A 25,334-nucleotide genomic window follows, 5' to 3' on the forward strand; every position below is an offset into this window, starting at 1 on the left:
CACAGGTCGCATTATGATTATTCGATCTGATTTAAATGTGCTTCCATTACAGAGTATCTGTGTGTGTTTTGTGGTATCTTTCAGATACATTCGAGTGGCAACTTATCTGCTGACTTTCTTTCATTTATCTAATTATCTTTCTGTATGTCGCTGCGTCTAAGTGCTATTTGTTGCCATTTCTGTCTTATCAGCCCAGAGATGGGGAGGAACTCCTCACACACACACACACACACACACACACACATCACACACTGTTTGCGTCGCATAAATCAATTATTTGCACCTAAGGCACATAAATCAACCTATGACGAGATACAATAACAACAACGACAACAACAATAAGTAAAAGGCCAACATTGAATTGGTCAGCACAAAAGATTTGTACGCCGAGTGAATGAAAAGGCAAAAGGCGAGCAAATTGCGTGTATTGCCTTGTAAATGGCATGAAAAGCCAGGGCTAATATGGCGTTGGCGGCGTCTTGTTACCACAGCACGACAACCAACAACAGCAACAACAACAACAACAATAACAGCAACAATAACAATAATAAATATTTGAGTGATTTCTTTTTTAAGCGCAGGCAACAACATGTCCAAAAAGAATATACAAAAACATGAAATAGATTTCAATTTTTGCGCACCCTCTCACTCTCTGCCTCTCTCTACCTACCCCCCTCTCTCTCTCTCTCTCTATTTTGTTTGTTTGTCTAACTTAATTCAATAGCATCCACCGCCCAAAGTGCCACGCCCCACGCACAACACTCGCCACCTCAATCTTTGGCAAACTCCACCCTTAAAGACCACACTTGACTTTTGCTTCTTCTTTCTTTCCATATTTGTTTGGCAGATTTTTGTGGTTTCTGCTTTTATTGTTGTTGTTTTTGTTGTTGTTGTTGTTGTTGTTGTTGTACGTTTAGACGGTTTATTGACTTTGGTTTCGTTTTCGCACACTAAGCGCAAATCTAAACATTAAATGAAGTAAGTGTAAACAAAAACAAAAAACTGTTAAAAATACACTTATTTGTGTGGAATTGTGAGACAAACAAATTGTGTGCGCAAGAAGAAGAGCAAGCAATTCGCTTAAGTCCAAAAATTCTTGGTTCTACATGAACCGAATCAGTTTTATTTATAGATTTGCAGTTCTGGTTTGATCTAAAGAATGAATGGTTCGGTTCACAATTCAAACAAACTGTAAGTTTAGCTCCGAATCAGTTTTTTTTTTATAGATTTGCAGCCCTGGCTTAATATAAAGTGCAGCAAACCTAAAGAATGAACTATTAGAGGTTCGGTTCACGGTTCAAAAAAAAACTGCCTGCCTAAAAGTTTAGTTCCGAATCAGTTTTATTTATAACTTTGCAGCCCTGGCTTAATATCAAGTGTGGCTAATCTAAAGAAAGAACTATTATTGGTTCGGTTCACGGCTTGGACCAGCTGCAATTTGATTTGTCATTTATTTAAACACTTGTAATTTGAAATTTTTATTTCGTTATTGCGCGCATGTTCTACTGAAAATATAGCATATCGTGCACATTTTCATGCACAAATTGCGCGCTAAATTTGATATCTAACCAAAAATATCGTTAGATAATTGACTTGGCTGTGGCGCAGGCTATTTATGCTGTGTAGCTGGGTCTCATGCCGAGGTATTTGATATAAAACCAAAACTATTTTTGTTAAAATAAATCTAGTTTGGTTTTTGTTACAAAATAATTAAAGTGCTTCAATTAACAAGCTCAGTATTCAAATGTAGTCTTACATTCAATGACATTCATTTCTCACACTTTCCGTATTTTCGAAGCATTCATAATTTGTCACTTCCACCTCGACTAATTTGTGTCTATTCGCTCTATCTTTGCAGGTGCGTATTCAGTTCAATTTTGTATGCGGTTCGGCTTATCGCCAGAACAAACAGAGTACAACGAATAATTATCTATGCCGGACTGGCTATCGGCACAGCTCGGTGGTTAGTTGACGCCCAACTAGACAGCTTGGCGTTTCGCTGGCTCAAATTATAATATCGCATAATATAATGTGTAAATAATGGCTGAGTGTGCTCCAAGTGTGTGTGTGTGTGAGTGTGTGGGAGCGACCTTTCCAAGAGACCATCAATCATTTAACAACAATTGCGAGGCGCTCAACGCCAACACTAACACGAACTCCAACTAAAACGCAAATACAGTGAAAAAAAACATAAAAGCAACCCCACGCCAAATATGCCAGACAAAAAACAAAACATGCAAAGGCGCGGGAGAGTCAGATATATTACCAAATATGAATATAAATGCTTGTAAAAGAACAGGCAGCTCGGATCAGATGTCTCCGCTGGGCAGAAGATGGAATACCCTTATGGAACTGAGTTAGATCAAAGATAAGAGACACTTAACTCAAAGCCAGGGCTGCCACTGCAGTATGTAGCATGTAGGGTTGCAAAAGGCAAGAAAATGTTGCTGGTTCGAAGCGTGGCGCTTTAGCAATCTTTAAGCCAGACTTTGCTCCAATTTATAATGAGTTATATACTAAAAAATGTAATCTTATCATGTTGTTTAGACAACTGACTTCTTCATAGACAAATTTTAGAAAAATTCCGGGTTTGAACCAGCACTTTTCAAAGGCCCTTTACAGCCATAGTTAAAAGCGAAGTATATATGTATATTAAATGCATGAAAGGGAACTTGGACATTAATGATCCTACACTAGCAAATAGATGTTACATAATTCCTACCCAGACTCTTATACCCTCTATAAGGGTATTATTCTAATACCCTCTGAAAGAACAAAACAAATAAAAGCGCAGGGGCACTTAGTTATTGCCCCCAGAACAGTAGGAAAATTTTAATATTATTGTCAACGAGCTTGGGGGCGTGGTGGCTGATTGTTGTGTGTATGTGTGTGTGTTTGCGTGTTTCTGTGTGTGTGTGTGTGTGTGTGTGTGTGTGTGTGTGTGTGTGTGTGTTGAGCTCGAAGCCGAGAGCCATTCACTTTTCATTATTAATATTTTGTGTGCTTAAATTATGCTAATCCGTTGAAATATGATTATGCCAAATGACAACAGCTTGAAAAATGAAAACTTTGCGCGCACGTGGGCGTTAGGGCGTGGCGTGGCATAGCATCCCATTTGCAGGTGTGCCGCGGTAGCTCTGCATAATTTGATTACCTTTGGCAGCTAATTTCGTTGCGACTCTCGTGCTATTATTAAATTGTGGCCCATATTAAACCATTTCCCCCCTTTTCGGGCAACTTTTTCAATTAAACCAAAGCAAATGGCCGACCTTCAAAAAGCATTTGCGAATGGCAAATGGAATTGCAGTCGCAAAACTAATTTAATTAGCTAACTCTTAACCCAGAAGCGAATCACAGCAGTAGCAAGCGACGTAGACGCCGCATTGGCTTTCCCGCAATAATTTCACTTTAATGAAAATAATTTCCGCGCCAGCCCGTAAGGGTTACCAGGCGACGCGTCCTCCTGCCCGATGTCCTAGTTGTCCCAGGCGCGTCGCGTGTTTGCATTTGTGAAAGTTTTTCGGCGGTGCCAGTCGCCAAAGTTTTGAGGCGCCAACAAAAAAGCGAAACTAGCCATAAAAAATTGTGGACCCTGCGAATGCACAAGACGCCCGGCTAAAAGCTATGCAAATTGCCCGGGCGTGTGGCCAGGCGGGCGGGCCGGATTTTGGCCAAGTGTTGACTTCCACCATTTTGTGCGACAAAATGAATTTTTCAAGAGCATTAACAAAAAGAAACAGCTACCAAATTGTAAAATATTAAATGAGCGGGCAACATATTTGGGCTATTCCGGCAAAGGAACGCAAGTTTTCTTTCGCAAATTATAAACAGATACTCAAGCTTTACTTTTCTCCAAAAAAAAATGAGACCTTTTTAATATTAAAAGAGCTGCGTTTGAGATATTCGGAAATAATCTGATTTTCCTATCCAATTTGATTATTCAATAAAATTTTTATATTTAAAGAGAGGTGTAATCCGGCAACTGTATTGAATTTCAGATATTTGTAACAGATTCTCATATCCAACTTAATGAGCCTAAAATAATATAATTTCGGAAATAAGGAATTGCTTTCCTTATCGAGCTCTAGTGCTCGTTCATTTGAGTAGGCGCCTACATTGCTTGGCATTCTAAACATCCAGATTACAGTCGTACTCTCTATACTTATTAGAATATTTAGAAGATCCTTTGATATATACTTTTTGGAAAGATCGTTTGCAAAATTTCTTGGGCATGTCTCGCAAGTTTTTCACTATCGCCCTGTTGTGTCGACAGCGGTCGCTCGCCAGCTGTGCGCTCCGTGGACCAGCCGGGAGCTGGTGTGTCGGGGGCGCTTCCGAGGCCCGGATGTCGGTTAGCCAGCGAAGCGTAACCATGTTCGCTCGCGAGAGTCGCAGTGAGTCGGTCACGTGTCGTCATCCGCGCAGACGTCCGCCGGATGAGAAGCAGCTGCCGGCCAGGCGACGGGTTTGCCCCATCCGTGTGCGCCGCGGAAAACTGACGAAGCTGGACAACCAAAACCAAAAGCGGGTCCTTAAGGTGATCGAGGTGCTCGAACCACGTCGGATTCCGCCTCCACGACAGCATTTCAGTACAGAGCCGCTGTGTTCTTTGGGAGCAAGCGAAGAGCCCTGCGGAACAAGCAAAAAGCCACCAACAGGCCCACGAGGACCAACAGGACCAACAGGACCAGCTGGACCAACGGGACCAGCTGGACCAACAGGACCAACAGGACCAACAGGTCCACGAGCACCACCACCACCACCACAAGGACCTTCAGGACCACCAGGAACATCCGGGTCAGGAAAGGGCAGCAAGTTGCCCGCTGTACGTGGCCCAGCTGGAGGCGACGGTGGCGCCTCCTCAGCCAAGGGCGGAACGTGTGGAAAGGGTGGAAAGGGTGAACAGGGTGGGAAGGGAGGAAAGGGCGGACAGGGGGGAAAGGGTGGAAATGGGGGACAGCCACGCGTCATAACCTTAATGCCCGGCGATGGCATTGGCCCGGAGATATCGCTGGCCGTGCTGGAGGTACTGAAGGCAGTTCAGGCGCCGCTCGTATTCGAGCCAGTCGACGTTACGCCCGTGATAGACAGCGAGGGCAGGACATCAATACCTGAAGCTGTTATTGAGAGCATGCAACGCACCAAGCTGGGCCTGAAGGGTCCGCTGATGACGCCGGTGGGCAAAGGCTTTCGCTCCCTGAATCTGACACTGCGCGTTCTGTTCAACCTGTACGCGAATGTGCGCCCCTGCCGCTCGCTGGAGGGCGTGGAGACTGTCTACGGCAAAGTGGATATCATAACCATACGCGAGAACACAGAGGGCGAGTACTCGGGCATTGAGCATCAGCTGGTCAACGGGGTTGTGCAGAGCATCAAGCTCATCACACGGGCCGCCTCGTTACGCGTCGCTGACTACTGCTTCAAGTATGCGATTGCGATGAATCGCAAGAAGATTACCGCGGTGCACAAGCGCTCCAGCATGCGTATGTCGGACGGTTTGTTTATCAATTGTGTGCGCGAGGTGTATGAGAAATACAAGGATCAGTTGAAGAGCAAGGGCATTGTCTACGAGGAGGCGGCCATCAGCACGGTCTGTCTCAAGATTGTGGCCGATCCGGCGCAGTTCGATGTGCTCGTCCTGCCCAATCTCTATGGCGACATCTTGTCGGACACATGCGCCGGTCTCGTTGGCGGCCTGGGCCTGACGCCCTCCGCGAACATCGGCACCAGCGGCGCCATTTTCGAGGCTGTTCACGGCACAGCGCCGACCATAGCTGGCAAGGATCTGGCTAATCCGACGGCCCTGCTACTCTCGGCCGCCATGATGTTGCGCTACATCGATTTGAGCCCCTTCGCCGATAAAATCGAGCGCGCCGTCCTTCAAACCATCAAGGTGGACAACGTGCGCACCGTAGACCTGGGCGGCAAGGCCAAGTGCTCCGAATACACCAAGGCACTAATAAAGAATCTCAAGTGATCCGCTGCACCCATCGAGTACTCTTGCAATTCCTGTGACCGAGACGATTATTGTGAAACCGCGAGCCCAACGTGAATCCTAGTCGCATTAGTTAGAAACTCAATTTGTCAGACGCTTGATTTTTGATGTAGGATTATTATACTAAAAGTCCCAATTGTTTTTAGTATACATTTTATTCGATTAATATTAAATTTGGGCAATTTTAATACTTGTATAATCAAGGTTTTCACATTAAAAATCAAAAGTCCAGAGATTGCACTGCTCTGCTGAGATTCTTCTTCCTCCTTTGTAAAACTAATCTACTAATTTTACGAGCACTCTTATTATCTACAGGATAAATTAGCACCAGCTTGTAATACAGAAACTTGACCGCGCTGGTCACACTCTCTTTGTCGATGCAGCCAAACCGAACATCAGAGAGAAGCGACCGTCAGTCAAAGTCAAAGCGAGCACAGAGAGTCTGCGGCTGCAACGGGCGGGGGCAACAGGGTGTTGCCCCTAATCCAGACCCAGTTTAGTCAGAAGGCCGGCCATCCAGCCAGCCAGCCAGCCAGTCTAACCAGTGCCAAAGTCAAAGTCAGCGCCAGAGTCAGTCAGTCTCTGCGGGGCCCGAAAGCGAGAGCCTGGCGCAAGTCATCAACCGCACCGGGTTTGCCCTTTCCAACTGGCTGCAGCTCCCTGCCCATATCGCCCGCCTTCCCCCTAACCTGCTTCTGCATTCTAGGGGCCGGCTTAGGTTGCATTTTCACATGCATGCTTGCACCACGGCCACTTCAAACTGGCTGCGTTTAAAAGCACCGACCAAAACTCTAAACAAACCAAGCTACTAGCCAGCAGTAAGAGAGAGAGAGAGAGAGGGAAAGGGAGGGGAAGAGAGTGGAAGCCGCTCCTTTAGGTCTCGATGCAGCGGAGCGGAGCTGAAGAAAATGCCACAGAGCCAACCAAAGAGCCATATAAAAAATTAAAAAAGTAAAAGAAAAAGAGAACACAACAAGAAAAAATAAGTGAATGTAATTTTGTGTGCGTGTGTGTGTGTGTGTGTATGGGAGATTCTTTGTGTGCATTTCAAAGAATTTTTATAAACAACAACAAGATTTGAAGAAGAAGCAGACGACCAGAGAACCAGAGAGCCAAAAGATAAACTTCGTTTTGTGTATGTGAAACAAAAGTCAAGAATTTTTCGTATATTTTTTTATCATTTTGTTTTTTTTCTTTTTTTGTTTTTTATATTTTTGTTTTTGGATAACCGGTTCTTTGGTTGCGTTGCAGTCGCCCGGCTAACAAACAGCCTCCTCGCTGCCAACTGACACCAGCTGCGGGGAGGCAAGTGGCAAGTGGCAAGTGGCAAGTGGCGAGAGGCAAGTGGCAAGCTGATCTGGATCAGCCTAGTTGTCGCTGGCGTCTTCATTCATAAGCATATTCCACGGAATCGCAAGTGCAACTCAAATTGCCGAGTCTGGTAAATTGAGCTACAGTGAAACCTCAGCCGAATGGAAACAATTGAGCCTCATTTGAATTGGCCAGCACGCAAAGGTCTCCGACAATGAATGGCCACGTCTAAACGCTATTCCAGAGAAATGAGAAACGGAGGGGGGGTTACAGACATAGACAAAAGGCGGCGCCATAATTGTCATGCCGTGCCATGGGCCGTGGCCCATTAGAATGCTAATTTGTAAATGCAATTCGATGGATGTGTTTCTGATGGCGTGATGGCCAAGCGCCCAGCGTCAAGGGCCAAGAGTCAAGCTGTGAACATTTGTGCCTCGTTTAATTGTTTCAGCGTATTTTTTTGGTTCCGTGGAAATCTATGAAAATATAAACATGAAAAACGCCAGCAAATTTTGAGGCAGCATTACGCAGAATTCAGAGATTAACGCATTTTCAGTGTAAATCCAAAATACCGCAGATCTATAATTAAGCTTGTCCAAGGTTGAAAGGTCATCTCTAGATAGTAATTAGTTTTAATGTATGCATGCTGTTCTCTAAAAATCACCGTGATAATTAAGTTAATGCTGAATGATTAAAGATGATAATTAAATTTGCGTGCCTGATATATATTGTTTGATTAACGTGAACAGACTTGACTTTTCCAACAACAACAAAAGAAGGGGTGGGGGGGGGGGGGGGGGGGGGAAATAAGGTAAAACTTAGTTTTACTCACTTCATTCGCAATATCACAAGTGCTTGACGGGCCTTTTAAATCGCTTTTAACTGATTTTCCGGCTCAAGCTCTGAACACGAATTTGCACGCCTGCCTCTCTGGTTGCCCCCGCTGCCCCGTTGCCCCTTTGCCCTGACGCCCTTTTGCCCTGCTCTGCTTGACAAGGGTTACAAAACACTTTTACAAAGATTTACGACCGCCGTCAATAGTGCTTTACATGACATGCTCCAAGCACGGCCCCCCACCCACCCCTACCTCATCTCACACGCCCGGTCCTACAAATTGAACTGGTGCTCCCATAAAAAATAGCGACAAACAAAAAGCATTTTCGAATTTAAATCTATTTGTCACTTGCGAAACTTGTGCTACCTTTTGCTACCCAACTTTCAACTTTGCACACAAAAAAAAAACAACACACACACACACACACACACACTCATCGGAACACGCACAAAGTTCGCCGTAAGCGAACCGGTTCCACAAAGAGCCGGAACATGCAGATTTCTGTGCCTATAAAAAGCATAGGAAAAAAAAGAGCCTGAACCAAGTGACAGTTACAAATTTGCTGAAATAAAATGGAAGAACAACAAAAAAAAAAAAATGTAAGTGGCCAACAAAAAAAGAATGAAACAAAAGGAAATTCAAATGAGTTGCGAGTGGGTGGTTGGGTGGCTCTCGTGTGTCCAGGCCAGCTAGTTATTAAGCCTCGTCCAGAACTTGGGCACACTGTAAAGCCTCAAACATTCACATTCCCGCCCCCCCCTCTCCCTTCTGCAGGCAACAACACGCACTCGCAAGTTTGCGGTACCCAAGCGCACTCCAGAACGTGGACGAGCTGGTTTGTAGAAGGGGGGGGAGCTATAGAAAATGATTTGCATTTATTTATTTGTGTGTTTTCTCGCTCTCTCTCGTCTTTTCGCCGCCCTCCCCCTGTGCTTTATGTTTGCAATTGTTATTGTCGCACCGCCTGAAGATTGAGTAGCTCTTTACTGCTTACACGCACTTCTGCTGTGCCCCCCACTTCTCTGCTCCTCTCTCGCTCGCTCTCTCGTCGCTTTGTTATGCTTGTGCTTTGACATCTTTTTGGTCTGCTGATAAAAATAATCCCATTTATTGTTTAATGCTTAATAAATAAAGCAATTTTTATTTATTTGCCGCCTCTTGTTTCTTCTCCTGCTTCTTCTTCTTCTGCTTCAGCTCTTGTGTGCGTTTTGTGTTTTGTTTTTATTGATTTCTGCTTTATGCTTGCGGCCTGTTTCGGTTTCTGTTTCTGCTTTGGACTCGTCTTGCTGCTGGCCTAACTGAAATGCCATCAATTGTTTATTGTTTTGATAATACTTTTTTTTTCTTGTAGCATTTTATTGTTTGTACTTGTGCGTTGTTTCGCTAGCTCGATTCGAACTAAATGATACTTAATTGTTATATAGTCAAACGGGGCAACGTGGCGTATGCGCAATATTTTTGACCTACGTTTGATTAATCGTTTTGTCTGAGGAATGCGTAGCATAAATTGAAATATCAATCAGATGTGTATTCAAAAATAAAAACTGAAAATATGCAAGCCATCAATTAATAAATAATAATTGACAAAGTGCTGGGGCTCAACTGTCTGCCAGAGCAGCAAATGGAGTGCCTGCCCCAGCTAATTGCCACTGGACTCACACGCACACGCACACATGTGCCCGCTCCTTGGTTAACTTGGGCTGCGCCTCTCACGTGGACTCCTCTGTATTCAATTAACGGCGGAAACGCGGCCCCGGCGCAAAGGAAAGACTCACTGATAAGGATGCAGTTCGGGATGTGGATGCGAATGTGGATGTGGATGCGGATGCCATTGCTCTGTGCTTTGTGCTGGCGACCAGAAGCGCATAAATGTCATAAAATGCACACAGAAAATAATGAATGTTAAGCATCTCTCGTGTTGGTTTAATTAATGCAATTAAACGGCATGCGAAGATAATTGAAATTGACCATAAAAAATAATGCGACACATGTGCAGCCGACGACAGTCGCCGTCTTGGAGCACGGGGCACGGGGCACGGGTACGGGCGCTGGGCGCAATGCCACACAATTTGTCTTCGATAAGGTATCGAATTAATTAAATGCAGTATTTATGTCAGTTTGTCTATACCCTATAATCAATACGCTTGACTATGGCAGCAGCTGGGCAAGTCTTTATGAATTTGAACATTGCAGTAAAAGAGGAAATGCCTAATTTTTAAGCTAGTTATAATTCGTGAGGTATTGGTCACACTTATTCATTTGCTTGGGCAAATTGTAAACGTAGAATTCCCCTAGAAAACTTCTTGGTGTAAATACTCAACTCCCTTTAAATCTAACCTTAGCGTGTATCGCAAGCAAATCAATTTACGTAAATGTCAGGGCTTCAAGTTAAGTTCGCAAATACCAGAATTGTTGACTTAAATAAAGTTGTAAATGCTGGGCAGTCAAAACGTAAGAAACAGCAACAGTGTTGCAACCAGGAACAAGAGCTATGTGGCAACAACAACAAGAACTTGGCAACAACAAATGTGGCAACTTGTAAGCCACTTGGAAGTACACACATAGTATCTAAGTACTTGCTTGGCCGGCTATCCGTTTACTCGCCATTGCTGTTGTTGTGGGTGTGTCCCGGACACTAATTGCAGCTTGTTACCTGGACAAAAGGGGGGATGGAAAGGAAGAGGAGGGGGGTTGGGTCGACCAGGCAGCAACTTCCGGTAATTAAGAACCAGCGACGACTCCGCAACGTGACACGACACAGCGGGCCAAGAGCGAGACAGAAACCAAGACCAAGACCGAGGCAGAGACTGAGACGGAGACTGAGACTGAGACTGCGACTGAGACCGAGGCGAAGTCAGAAAGGAAGAAGTTAACGCAGTTGAACTGCAGTCACTTGTTTATTTAATGTCCTCCTCCAGTTGCTGCCGCAGCCATATATCAGCACAAATTCCACTTGGTGTTTTTTTGTTTTTTTATTTTCAATTAAAACTTGTAAATTTGAAATGAGCCAAAAAGTTGGGCAAATGCAATCGGAATTTATATGTGCATGCTTGGGGCACTGCTCAAATTCATAAACAGCATAAAATTTTAACCTGGCCCAAGTCGAGTCCAACAATAGCCGCCCATGGCCAATGAACCTTTGCATATGCCCAGCCGGAGCTAAGGTCAACATGTGCCCAATGCTGGGCTCTATGTTGACTGGACTCGGAGCTCATTGAAATCCATTATGCATAGTGTGGCAGGTTGGAGAGGCAGACGGGCAGGCGGGAGTGCCAAAGTGCAAGCGCATTATGCAAAAGTTGTGCCTTTGCTTCCTTTTTTTTTTTGCCTTTTTCGGTATAATATATAGAGTCCTGTGTGTGAGCTCCACATGAAGGCACTTGAGTGCGAACTACTTAACTGGGTCGAGGAGCAGGCTCCATATACCGAGTCGTTTCCGGTTGCAGCCGTGTGAAATGCAATCAACTTTTTTGTTTGCTGCACAATTGGGCAAAAGGCAAGTCAGCCGAGCAGAATGCATGGCTGGGGATGTAAGAGTATATGCCAGGTGAATATGATAGACACAAAGCCTGGATATGCGAACAATGGACATGAGGCTGAGGCGAACGCAAAGTGCAGCCAATGAGAGGAAATTGCGATATGAATAGCGCGCCTTAAAGCTTTAAGTGGCAAGCTAATATGTATTATATATAAATGAATATATATATAGCCAGTTTAATTTAAGCTATAAGATCTGACATGATTTTCAGCAGCTTATATGTTACTTTGCTGCCCTGTCAATAATCCTTAGGCAGCACTTTGGCGACGCCACGATTTGGCATGTTTATATTATTCCTGCTCCAGCTTGGCGGATGGGGTCATCAGACGACAATGCCACGCGGCATCATTTCTGTCAGACACACGACTTCACTCGAGCCGAGTCAGGTCGAGTCGAGTCGAGTCGAGTCGACTCGCTTGCCGCCCAATAAATAATTTATCAAACAAAAAGCATGCTCAATGGCAACAATGACACTTTAAGCAGCAGCAGCAGCCAACCAGGAGGCAGCATGCAGCAGTAGGCAGTAGGCAGTAGGCAGTCGGTCGAATGTTGGCACAACCCTTGGCCTACAGCCGCCCACTTGAGGCCGCACTCTACGCCCTGTGCCAGACATCCGGCACTCGTTGTTTCCCTTCCTGCTCGACAGGCAACAACAATAATAACAACAATAATAAACCATATAAATAAATGATAAGCCTCGCACATGCACAATGACATCCCGTCAAAAGGTGTGTGTGTCTGTGTTTGTATGTGTATGTGTGTTGGGGGAAGGGGCATTTTTTGTGAAGCGAGCGTGGGTAGCTGTCCTGTAGCCTAATGAAAATGTCAACCTGCCGCTGCAATCAACTATCAACCTGGCCCATTAGCAGCAGTCATCATCAGGCAACATCATTCAGTTTTTTGCTGTCCATTAAATTGATATATGCTATTTGTGATTTAAATGGATAGCAGCAGAAGGAGCTGCACAATACAGAAAATAATGCAATAATAAATAATTTGAATAATATACCAAATATAATATATAAATATGAAATACATGTCCATAAACAATTTATTTGTAGCTTTCCTATTGGCTTTTAATCTTTAAAAATATCGATTTCAACTTTGATTAGTTTTTGATTTGTTTGCAGCTCAATTAAATACGCATAATGCGCAGCCAATGATAAGGCCAGGATAAATGTGGCTGCCACGTTAGGCTGGCAACATAATATAGTCTACAGATACACACAGGGAAGTGTTGGCCGCTTCCGTTTCCGGTTCCTATCTTTGTAAATCCCTGCACTAACTAACTGTCAGACCGGCAGACGCCAGTTCCTGGCAAGCCACCCACAAAATTTTGGCAGTTCGAAAAACAAAACTTTGACAATTTCACCGAACTTGCGGCGCTTATTAGAGTAGACGACAACTTGCAAAAGTTTTTGCATTTCGCAAGTGTCGCCCTCCCCTCTTCCCCTCCTCTCTCACTCACCGTCTCGCTCTCTCCAGTTCTCCATCAGGCAAATAGACCTACCCAAAACGCTAATTCTCTGGCCTGGCGGAACTGTTGGCTGTATTTTACATAACTCTGTGCGCAATAAAAATTAATTTGCTGCCCATTTGGAAGTGCTTAATTTGTAAACGAGACCATTGGGGTCTCCGCATAGTACAAAAATTGTCGGAATGGGAGCGGGCGGGACGGCGCAGAGCCGAAATGTTGACTTCAGCATGTTGTACAAACTGTGCCCGATTCTCTTGTTTCAGTTATTAAATTGCGGCTAGGTCAGCTATGTGTCGCATTTCGAGTGTGTGGGAGGCAAAGGGAGAAGCCTAAGAGTAGTTAGTTAAGTAAAAAAGTTGCTAAGTTTGCGGGAAATTAGAATACTGCTCTGTTAATATACTCAAGCTGTGGCTAGTTCTTCAAATATTGGAATTTCGAGCGTGAGGTTGGGGTACGAAGAAGCTAAAAAGAAGTTTAAATAGAAAATGATGAAAGCTAACATTTTGCCCTTTAAATGTTTTATTTCAAGCGTGCAAGTGCCTAAGAAAGAAGCCAAAAGGAAGTTAATATAGAAAAGTGAAGTTAAGATAGATAATGTTGAGCCAACTTGCGTAAACATGACCCGTATCTGTTAATATGTCTGAATTTCGAGTGTGCAGATGTGAAAGCAAGAAACTAAAAAGAAGTTAACATAGAAAAAAACTTGCTAAATATCCTAAAAAGGTCATAAAACTTCTTTGCTGATATACCCAAGTTGTGCCTAGATTTTAAGATACTTCCTTTTCTTGCTCTTTGGTGAGGGTATTTAGATATCGATGAAAGCCCGCTATCGGTTGTGGTCTGTTATTTCAGAGATTTTTATCGCTGTCCAAAACAACAAGAAGAACAACAGCAACAAGAACAACACGACAGCGCACACAGGCGACATTTATATGGCAAAAACGCAAATGGCGTTGAATGTTTGCAATAAAACAAAAATTGAACAATGCTTTCTTGTTGTTGCCAATTGTTTTTGCTGTTTTTGTTGTTGCTTTTGTTGTTGCTAGTTGTTTGTTGTCGGTTGTCATGTTTGACCCCGAGAGTTGTGTGGATTTTTGGGTGTTTCATGGTTTCTGTCGTTGCCAGTACAAATTTATATTTGTCGTTTGTGAGAGAAAGAAACATCAAGAGTGCTCCAGTCGGGAGTGCCGAAGTAGAAGATATCCTAGAATAGGGTGGGGTCGTTTTGATGCGACTTATAAATTATTTGCAAGATACTCGATCATTTTGTGCCATAAGAGTAGCTACATCATGATTTCAAGTGTGTAGCTCTTAAAATACTCGAGATTGACCGGAATATATTCTAGTAGATAGAGTCTATATGCTAGATGCACTTTGTGGGTAAACATATGCCTTGTTTCGCCCGCTTTCAATGAGTTCCGGGCATAATTAGGGAACGGGTCGTGTCTCAAGCGACAATTTCCTTAACCAGCACAAGTGGAATATTCGGATTTGTCGGCGCATATATTGTAGTATATAGCCAAATTAATAATTGGCGAAAAACTGAACAATCAGCTCAATTGTACAGTTGCTCTTGACTTTGACCTTTGTAAGTGGTTGGGCGGCGGGCTGGAGGAGAGCGCTAGCGACTGGTCCTCGATTGGGGGCATCCGCTCAGCGCTTGCTCTGGCACTGTGACAGTCTGTGGGCGGACACAGACAGATCGACCGCGCCCCACCCCCCACGAGGGTATAAAAGCGCTTGACAAATGTCAAGCAAAATGCGTCAACTGTACAGCCCTGGAACCATAGAACGACCTCGTCAGCCAGCCAGCCAGCCAGCCAGCCAGGCAGGCCGGCGGGCGGGCAACCAGACAAGCCAGCCAAGGGTGAATCTGTATCTGTATCTGTATCTGGCAGAGCTGGGGCTCTGCATTTGTGTGGGTGAGGCGCAGGGGGGACTGTCTACGCTGCCTGTCAGTGGGTGGCATTACGTAAATCTTGACGCAGTAAAATGCCTCTCTGCATTTAATGCATACAAATTGGTTTGATTTAAAAAAAAAAATATAAGAAAAAAATGCAAACATTCTGTTGCCCGATACAAAAACGCTGAACAAATTTGCTAAGGCACTGCGCAGATTAAATGCACACAACTTGGCCGGAATCATAAGGAGCCAGGGCTGTCGTATATCATCATATAATGCACATTATGCGTCCAAAGTGGGCTACTCAATATCCTTATCTGGCTACGCTCTGCTCGGCAGAACTGAAAGCGACACTTACCCTGCACACATTATAAATCTTAAGCACAAGGGACACGAGCTGAAAATGAGATGTTCTTGCGATATCCTGCACTTAACTGGAGCCTCTTGTGTGACTTTGGCGCAGCTTTCACACACGCATAGCTCACACAGACACTTAAAGCTGTTTTTGGGCTAATTAAGGCAAACACAAAGCTTTCAAAAGCTCACTAATACTTATGCAGATCGAATTTGATGCCCTTTCATCTGTCTGTGTGTGTGTGCAGAAATGAAATATAAATGATTTTAAGATATTAATTAACGAGCTCACTTGCCCGTCATCGATGCCCGTCAAAGTCACATGCCACACATGTTTGGGGCAACATAAAAGCTGCATGCAGCGCTCTTGTAAGTGGCTATCAGCGCATGCAATTTATAACTCCCCGGGCATTTATTACACGTACGAATACGAGGGAAATTTCTATATATATGTATATGTACTTTTTTTTTTGAGCACTTTTCCACCCTCACGCTTGGCAGCTGTGTGTCAACGCGTCCCTCGGTCGCTGGTTGCGGCATGGCCAACGAATTGTGTCAGCGATGGGTTTTGTCTGGCGAACTGCAATGCGTGGCATCAGCTTCAGCATCAGCATCAGCTCAACCCGATGCCACGCAGCTCAACCACTTGCCACAACCGAGGCGTTATTTGTCTTTCAACACGGTGCATCATCATCATCATCATCGCCAACGCGCTCGGCGGTTGCAGGGTGGCTGACTGCCAGGTTCTGGCTGGCAGCGTCATATTTTATTCAAGGCAAGTGCCATCTGCACATGAACTCGGCTGCCGCAGCCGCATTTGGTCTTCCACTTGGCCGGGCAGCTGCTTGAACTTTGACTCTGGCCCAGGTCTGACTGCAGATTTTTGATTCTTAACTCCTGGACTTTTAATTTTTTTTTTTAGTTTTTGCATGTCAAATGAATTTGTCGCTGTTTACGATGCGCTTATCGCTGGGGTCCAGCTGTTCAATGGCGTTAACTGCAACTGGCAATTGCTGGGGGCAACGCTTGTGGTCAATAAACTTTCTCAAAATAGACGCCGGCGTGTTGAACTATGACACGCAGCCAAACAAACAAATTAACTCAGCCCGTTGCACCATGAAAATGTATTCAATGTTATAACAATAACACACACACACACAAACACACATCAGTCGGAAAAACAGACGCACAACTTTTCTCTAAACAAATCCATTTAAATCAGTCGAAACAAAATGTGCACCGGTCTTGTCAGTCAAGGCATCAGAGCAGAGGAAAATCAACAACAACAGCAACAACAACAACAGAAAAGAGGAAAAACCTGTGAAAAGTTGTTTGTGAAGAGCCGCCTGCTCAAAATGGTTTCTACACCCCAGTTCATGTTGATCCGCTTGTTGCCACATAATTAAATCTCAATTCAAACAAAATGCTAACATTTCAAACTATTTTATGGCCATCCGATGGTTACACTAGACAACATACTATGAACAAATTAGTCCATAGTTTAAGTCAGTTGAGAGGTGAAAGGGTGGAAGAATAAAATCGATAACAATAATGAAATTTGATAATGATTTATAATAAATATACAATATAATTTAAGTAATATTAATATCAACTTTAGTTTTCTTTTACTAATTTGTATGTCTTGCATCTTTTCATTGCAGGTAAGCGCACAGTTTGATACGCACTGGCATTTAGTTTCGCTAGCTGCTGAGCACAGTTGATGAGACATTGATGGCCGCATGCCTAGTTGACTTGCCAGGCACGCAGCGTGCTGCATGGCGGCAAATAAGTGTAAGTGCGCTGGATATGGCTTTCGACGTGAATGTTGCTGCCCCAATGCCCCAGCAACAGCAGCAGGAACAAAAACCCGAATCACAGCAATTGCTAGCAGCGTCGTCAAGCGACAACAGACAGTTGCAAGAGACAATAGACAGACAGGGACAACAGGCAGCAGGCAGAAGGTAGCCTGACAGCAAATGGAGAGCAACAATTGTTGCAGACACATTGACGACGACAACGACAACCAGCAGCAGATGGAGATGGAGTGCGGGAGCAGGTTGGGGAGGAATAGGAGACATGGCACAATGCCTAGTTTGTTAGCTGCCACTGACAGATGCGACTTGCAACTGCTGCACGATTGCACGCACATTTTGCTCTGTGCAACATTGGAAATTGATAATGAGCCGCAGCAGCAGCAACAGCAGCAGCAGGCAGAGCCACAGGCGGCGACTGAATGGGCAGCGCCTTATTGGGCAGGAGATGTTTGATAAAGACCAGAATGGATTGCAATATGAATGAACGCTTGAATGAATGGCCAGGGCGAGCATGAATGACTGCGATTGACTGACTGACTGACTGACTGACTGACTGACTGGCGGACTGGCTGACTAAATGAGCAACCGACTGAGCGCAAGCAATCAAGCGCACGATAAGATAAGCGAAAGTCTGCCTGGAAAGCCCAAAGCCCCGAATCCTACCCCCAAGCCCTGGTCTGAAACTTTTAATTATGATTGACATGCGGTCGACGTCAACGTCAGCAACGGCTGCTGCCTCCCACAACTGGCATCGATTTCGACACGACTTAATTTTTGAAGAGGGTTGCTGATTGCCGCTGCCAACATGCGGTGCTGAAGCTCATCAGTCAAGCGGGCAGCGGCCCGCTCGACTCGACACGAGACAATTGCAACACAATTTCAGTTGCGACCACAGGCTGCCACCCCAGCCAGCCCAGTTTTGCCAGTTGTCAGCCCGTTTAAGGGATGAACTCTCTCGCAATTGTAACAGTTTGCCAAGGCGGCGATATGAAAAAAAAAATTAAATTATAGTCGCATTAACTGCGAACACGCAACATGACAAAGTCACCTCTGTTGCGTGTTGCATAAATCTGACACGCAAAAAAAAAAAAACAAGAAATATTAAATAAATAAACAACTAGGCAATAGCCAAGTTACAGGAAGTAGCAGAACATATCCAGAGAATAAAATTTCGCTTGTCAGTGCTATTGATTTTCCATATAACCCGAAAGACACCCTGCACTCGAGCTGTGCGTGAAGGGGTTGACTTGTTATTAAGCTGATCAGGCACATGAAAGGGGTCTCTGGAATTTTCGTGAGGAAATTGATAGCTTGTGTTTTCACGGGAACAATTTCATATTTTAGGTTTGCACATAAATTGAAAGCTAATTGCCTTCCAAATAATAATAGACGTCAAAAGCCTTTCGACTTTGTATACCCTGACTATTGTTAAAAAGGGAATCATAATCTTCTGCAAGCCAGAAGAAAACATATCCGGCCCTATAAAGTATATATTTCGTTCGTCTATATTTTCGACTTCGGAAACTTTAAGGCCTAGAGACTTTTAGTGTTCTTTCTTTTATATCATTCGCCGATTAACTCTATCACTATCATTATCATTACTTTCCCTAACCATTTTCAAAATATCGATAAGCATCAATTTTTAAGCTTCGATTTTAAAGCATAACCAGAGAATAATATGAGCTAGACTCAATATATTTGGTATGTAGGCTCTCGTATAGTTTATACAGTTAAGGTGTATTTCACCTCTCTACAAATTCGAAAATTTTCAAGTTAGATCCTAACTTTATGTCTGCTTTCTCCCAGTAAAACATCTCCAAGCAATTTCATGAAACGTTTTAAATTTCGAACAGCTTTAAATATTTGGCATGTGCTCTTGTGTAAATTGTTTGTTATTTATCATAACTTTTTTCGTTGCGCTCAACTCGCAGAAATGCGTTATTAATCACACGCTCGCATCTTGGTAAAAGTTTGTTCAACTTCTTGGCTTATATAACAACCCTTTAGCTTTGGCCAATTCGCCACTGGGCTTATACGCTGGCATTTTCACATTTGGCTTATTTGAATATTAGGGATTATATAAGCACATATACGATAGGAAGGAGAAGGGGCAGGGCTGAGCACAGCGGGGCGTCCAGCTTGCCAGCAGTGCGTGGCAGAGGTCCTCTGGCAGCCATTCACTCATATGCTTATGCAAATGCAAACAGCGCTGCCGTCAAATGAAATGCGTACACTGGAAGAAAACTATCGGCTACATTATTTAGTCAATTTAATTTGCTCATCAGCCGAAACTTCCGTATCATTTAAGCTGCTAAACGCGCGACGCATTCATCTTAATTAGCAAAAAAGGGGCCCAGCCAGCCAGACAGGTGTGTATCCTGAATGCCCTGGCCGGGCTCAGTGTATGGGGCAGACAGTCAAAAAGTTTGCCGTTGTTGTCGGCATCGCATGCAAAAAAGGGATTCGTGTGCGCCGAACTCGACGGAAGAACGGCAAACAGACTCGGAGCTGGCGCTGAAACAGGAGTAGGAGCAGGACACACAACAATGACGACGCCACTATGAATGATTGCCGCGGCGCGCTTTGTTCATGTACATTCGAAATATTTTGGGCGGCAGAGCAGGGCTGGGCATGGCGACAGGACCAGACAGGGAGTCAACTCCCGGAAGCGAAGCAAAGCGGAAGCGCTCATATGCCACGTTGGCCGGCGGCGGCGGAGTCAACAGCAGCGGCAGCTGAAAATTGAATAAGCGCAAGTTTTCGCGTGCCAAAAATGTTGTTGCCGTTTGCCACCCGTTCGCACCCCCTATTCATTACCAAAGGTTGCCACAACGAAAATTACTTGAGCCGGCGGCAGCAGACTTCGACTTGGCGACTTTGGCGACTCTGTAGATACTTGTCAGGCGATAAAAAGGTCGTCAGTGAAAACAACAACAGCAGCAACAACAACCAGCTTGTCGGGGCAGGCTGTACAACTCAATAAGCCAAGTTAACAGTCTATTGAGTTGCGCATAAAAACACCCCGCCACCCGACCCGCCCACCCACCTTCTGACAGTTACCTAATGGCAAACATGCACAGATAAAGCATTAAGTTTGCCCCGAGAACTGGCAAGTTGAGTAAAATTCTGTGCGACTCGCTGCGAGAAATGCCACAAAATCGATCGATAATTCGTGCTAAAAGATAAATTACCGTTATGCGGCGACTTTGCCAAATATTTTTTCTTTTTTTAAGTTCTGGTTTTGCTTCTTTCGCCTTTACGGCGCGCCAACCCAGGGCTCTGATAATATCATTGGCGTTCTTGTTGCCGGCCGCACACTCGGCTAATAGCTGCGCTGATTCCATTAATTTGCCAAATGACAGCCAAGCAGGAAGCAGCGGAGCAGGCACCGAACCCAGCCAGCACTGTGACCCGGATGTCGCGGATCCGAGTGGTGCCGAATGGCGGAGTGAAGTGGTCTATGGATTGGCTACTGCCAAGCGGCGGCTCGCGCCATTTTGACACTAATTAATTAAGTTTTATTCTAGCTTCTTTGTTGTGCGTGATTTTACTGGGCAGCCATTTGTAGCAAGTAAATTGAATGCTTTAAATGAAAACAAATATATATCTCATTTTTCTTGCTTCTAGGCCACATGATATACTATTTGAAGCCTTCGCATTTATGCTTTATTGCAACGTTATATTTATGCAATGTATAAATTTGTGGCCAGATATCACGCATACACACAGACATTTTTGCTCGACACATCGCCTCATAAAATACATCATGTTGCCGCATAACATAAATCCCCAGACAGAGCCAGCCCCAAGTCCCCAAAAACCCCATATAACAACTCAACAGGCCATCAAATAAACTTGAGCGACTTTTGCCTGCAGACAGATGTATGCAAAGGTGGCCGACGGGACAGCAGGGGAGGACACGGAGGCTATTGCACAAATAATCAACATATAAAATATATCGATTACAAGTGTGACAACAGCACAAAGCAGCCGAAAGGGCGCATAGAGTATAGAGTGGGCGCCCTATAAATAAATATTAATTAAAACCGCGAAAGCCACGCAAGCTTTGGGATGCGACAACGCATAAATCTTCTACGAAATGCAGCAAATGCCATGAATTTGATTTTTTCGTTATAAATTATGATCTTCATATTTCTTTATATATTTTTTTATATGTGCCTTGTGTTGGTTTTCTTTGTCTGTCTGATTTATTAAACAAATATTTGCCGAATACTATAATTGACGAATTTATTTTGCCGGCATAGCAGCAACTTGCCGTAACGCATGCGAGTCCATAAATAGATAAATAACAGCCAAATAAGCTCCACATATATATTTCTACATATTTCTGATTTCGAGCGTTTCGAAAAGGCGAACTAAAAACAACTCACGCGTTTATCATTTAAAATGCTTAATTTATGCGCTTCTACGAAATTTTGGCAGCTACACTTTACACCAGAAAACAAAAATTGAAAAACAAATACGAAAGAGCAAGCAAAATTAAAATGTTTAGAAAACAAGCAGCAAAGTATTCAAATGGCCCGAACCGAGGCTTTTTATGTATTTTGACGCGTCGCTAAATTTAGCTGGCAAATATTTTGCGCCCCAAGCAAACCCGACAATTTGATGCGCAGCTTATGCAATGCATCCGGGAATCATATAGACAAACATATATATACACATATATATATATGTGTTTGTGTGTTTAGTTATATTTTGGGCCCCGGCTACTGTTTAATTGCCCTCACCGCGTGCAAGTGCCAGCGCACAAAGTGTCAAAGACCCCGTGACCGAGTGTACCAGAGACCGGCTAAGCCTCGAGAGCAACGGAGGAACTACAAAAATGTCACCAGATGATGCCCACCTATCTACCCTGCCCCCCAACGCTCCGCTCGCGGCCACACACAAGCAACACCCCAATGAATCTCGTATAAAAAGCGCAACTGTCAACTTGGCAACTCGCCGCAAACATTTGTCGCGCTCCGCCTCATTGCGTGAACAGTCATCAAATGGTAGCCCCTACACGTGATAGGGTATATCGAGCTCTGATATAACTATATAAGTACAAACAGCAGATACCAAATGCACTAACTATGAAAAGCACAAGTTTAATTAGTTATTCGATATTCGTTTATAAAACAAAGATTTTTTCTAGGAATAAACGTAATTAACCGAATTATATTTCTTTGCTGTGCATGCGTGTGTGTGTGTGTGTGTGTGTGTGTAGGGTATATTAAATTCTTGTGTACATGAAAGCAATTGAAAGTTTAAACCCGTTTAGTAGGGCAAACACAACAAAAGAGTTTGCTTCCACGAGCGGACCAATCTCATGCCTTATGCTTTGGCTTATCCAAATCTACAAAAACAATGTTTGATTCGAAAATCTTTCTTTTAAAATATTCATTCAATTAAACCTATTGTTTTATTTTATCGAAATTAAAAAAGTGAATTGTTTTGAACCATGAAACCTATTGAGAAAATATGTTCCGGTTCAGGTTCAGCTTGGCCAGCTTGAGGCTCGATTCATGACTAGTAAAAAATTGGAAAAAAGGTTTCATTAGCAGCCTTGGCAACTAGCGCGCCGGCTTCTAATTATAGGGCATACACACATGACCGCAGGGTATAAAACCATCCGCAAAACAGTTTCATTTAATAAAAACAAAATAAAAATAAAATAACATAAAAGCGGCCAAAAGAGAATAGCCACAAAAAGTTAGATAGACGGCGGGGCCTGCGAGACAGAAGAACAGTTGCGCGTTTAGTTGCCAAATTAGCGCGACGCAGACTTTCGGCACACACTGTCGTCGCGTTGGCTGCCAACTGCCGATGAGTCAGTTGCAGCTATGATTCGCAGTTGCAGTTGCATTCGCATTCGCATTCGCCTTTTCATCTGCGCATTTGGCTGTGAAGAAAGCTTTTCTATATTGCCACAAATCAATTTTAGTTTGTTTTGCCTTGCTTTTGTTATTTAAGTTTCTATTTTGAGTTAATTTTGAATGAAAATAGAAAATATGCCAAACGGCCTTTGTTGCTGGTCTGGTCTGTACGCGTTTGCACACGTGCTGTAAAGATGTGAATCGCACATTGTTTCCACTTGGAAAAGCCCAACTTTTCACTGCAATTGACAATTGGCAAATGTCGAATGGCGCATGGAAACGGCGCTAATTGTTAAACAAAGCACGCAACTAACAAAGAGCCAAAGATAAATAAATAAATAGCAAAATGCTTATTAGCAAATAGCAAAAAAGCAAGCGCAAAAATGGCAACAAATAAACTGCTTCAAATTAATTGTACAAACGTTGTGTAAGTACAGTGAAGCACAGCGAAGCTGAACATATTTGCAAATAGTTGTAGGTGCTTAGCGAGTATTATGTTAGTTTTATAGGCACTTTGGGTTTATATGGGGTTCCAGCTCCTGGTATTTAAGTGCTTAAGTTAGAGCATAATTGCCTTTTTTTTTCAATGTACTTTGATTCTCCTAGAGCATTTAATAGTAGTAAAATGTCTAAATTTATATAGCTATATGTATCTGTATCCATTAAATAGTATTAAATGAATAAGTACAACAAACATGCCACTTCATGCTGGGGAAGCACCTCTATAGATAATATTTGGCGTTGACAATTTATGTTGATTTGTTGCGCATTTGAGTTCGCTATACTGCGATAAGATAGAAGCTTCACATATAGTAAAATATGTATATGAAATATATATAAATACCATAATACCATAATCAGATTGACAGAACAGACAACATAGCCTGCTTCCACTGTAATCGCATTTGAGACTTTGTTGCTGTTGCTGGCAAAGCAAAGCCAAAACCGTTTAGTGCTGCAGTCGCGGCAGACAATACGACGACAACGGCAACTGTGTCAGCAGCAGCAGCAGCAGCAGAAGCAACAACAACAACAACAGCAGCAGCAGCAGCAGAAGCAACAACAACAACAGCAGCAGCAGCAACATTGGCAGCAACTGCAGCCAAAGCCAGTTTATTGCCATTGTGTCGTGCGACAAGGCTAAACAACTGGCAATTGCTGCGCCCCCCCACTGTTGGTTGCTGCTGCCGCTGCTGTTGCAGCTCCTTTGGGGAAGGCAGTGGGGCAGCTGCTGCTGCTGCTGCTGCTGGGGCAGTGACATCATCCCCAGGCAAGCAATTAAAACTAATGTATTTGCCAGATTTGTTGGATGCGATTTTCCAACATATTGCCAACTCATTGCCTCAGCATTTCAAATGACCCAAAAATGACTTAACATTTGTGGATGCTCTACCCCTGTTGCTGCCCCCGCCCCTGTTGCCTCTGTTGCTGTCGTTCTGGTGATTGATGCAATTTTATGACATTCGCGTGGGCGATTTTGGAAATGTGCTTGTAATTGTTTTTAAATGGCCAACTGACTGCATCTGGCATTTGAAATGCCGCTAACTTTTATGCAATTAGCTTATTTATTTATTACATTTAACAACACTGGCCCCACACCACCAACCCCTGCCCAACACTGGCCCAACTGTGCAAACTTTCGCCGCTCGCTTCGATGCGTTTAGCACTTAATTAATGCATATTTAACTGGCGGCCAATTTGAGTTGGCTAATTAGAAGCCCAGCGCATGCAGCCCTCGGGCTACGATTGGGAAAATTCAAGAGGAGTCGCTGGCTTCAATAAACGAACCTGCCACAGCGCAGCACGCAAACTCAGCTAAAATTCAACTCGAGTTAACTCATTTGCCTAACTGCCAAATGGCCAACAGATGTTGTTGTTGTTGTTGTTGTTGTTGTTGTTGTTGTAGTGACAGGGCCTGTCATTTTGCATTTAACTCAAAACGCTGTAAAATATATACCATTATCAGTTTATTATAATTATTCGTATACCTTTGCTCGGTTTTCCTTTACACTCTTTCTTGTCTGTTTTTTACATTTGTCGTTTTCTTCTGTTTTGTGCCTTATCAGCGGCTTTGCCGGTCGCTACTCGCGGGGCTTTTTGTTACTCGAACAACAACATTTGCTGAAATGCCATAAATTTGCTAATTTATTGTTAATGTTCTTTTAAGTTAATTACACAAAAAAGCAAAAGCCTTTTAAGCCGCGGACACAAATTGCCAACGTGCATGCGGC

General features: G+C 43.7%; 2 protein-coding genes across 2 annotated transcripts in view; both read left to right on the top strand.

Moving 5' to 3' along the window:
* dally (division abnormally delayed protein) overlaps positions 1–25,334 on the top strand; it is a 105,564-nt gene that overhangs the window by 7,185 nt on the left and 73,045 nt on the right. The gene's annotated exons all lie outside the window — the stretch shown is intronic.
* LOC26530573 (probable isocitrate dehydrogenase [NAD] subunit alpha, mitochondrial) lies at positions 4,107–6,230 on the top strand. Its single transcript, XM_015176139.3, has one exon. The coding sequence runs from the start codon at positions 4,232–4,234 to the stop codon at positions 5,975–5,977; it is 1,746 nt and encodes a 581-aa protein (XP_015031625.1). The 5' UTR covers positions 4,107–4,231; the 3' UTR covers positions 5,978–6,230.

This window comes from Drosophila virilis, chromosome 3 (genome assembly GCF_030788295.1).
Source record: "Drosophila virilis strain 15010-1051.87 chromosome 3, Dvir_AGI_RSII-ME, whole genome shotgun sequence".
Lineage (NCBI taxonomy): Eukaryota > Metazoa > Arthropoda > Insecta > Diptera > Drosophilidae > Drosophila > Drosophila virilis.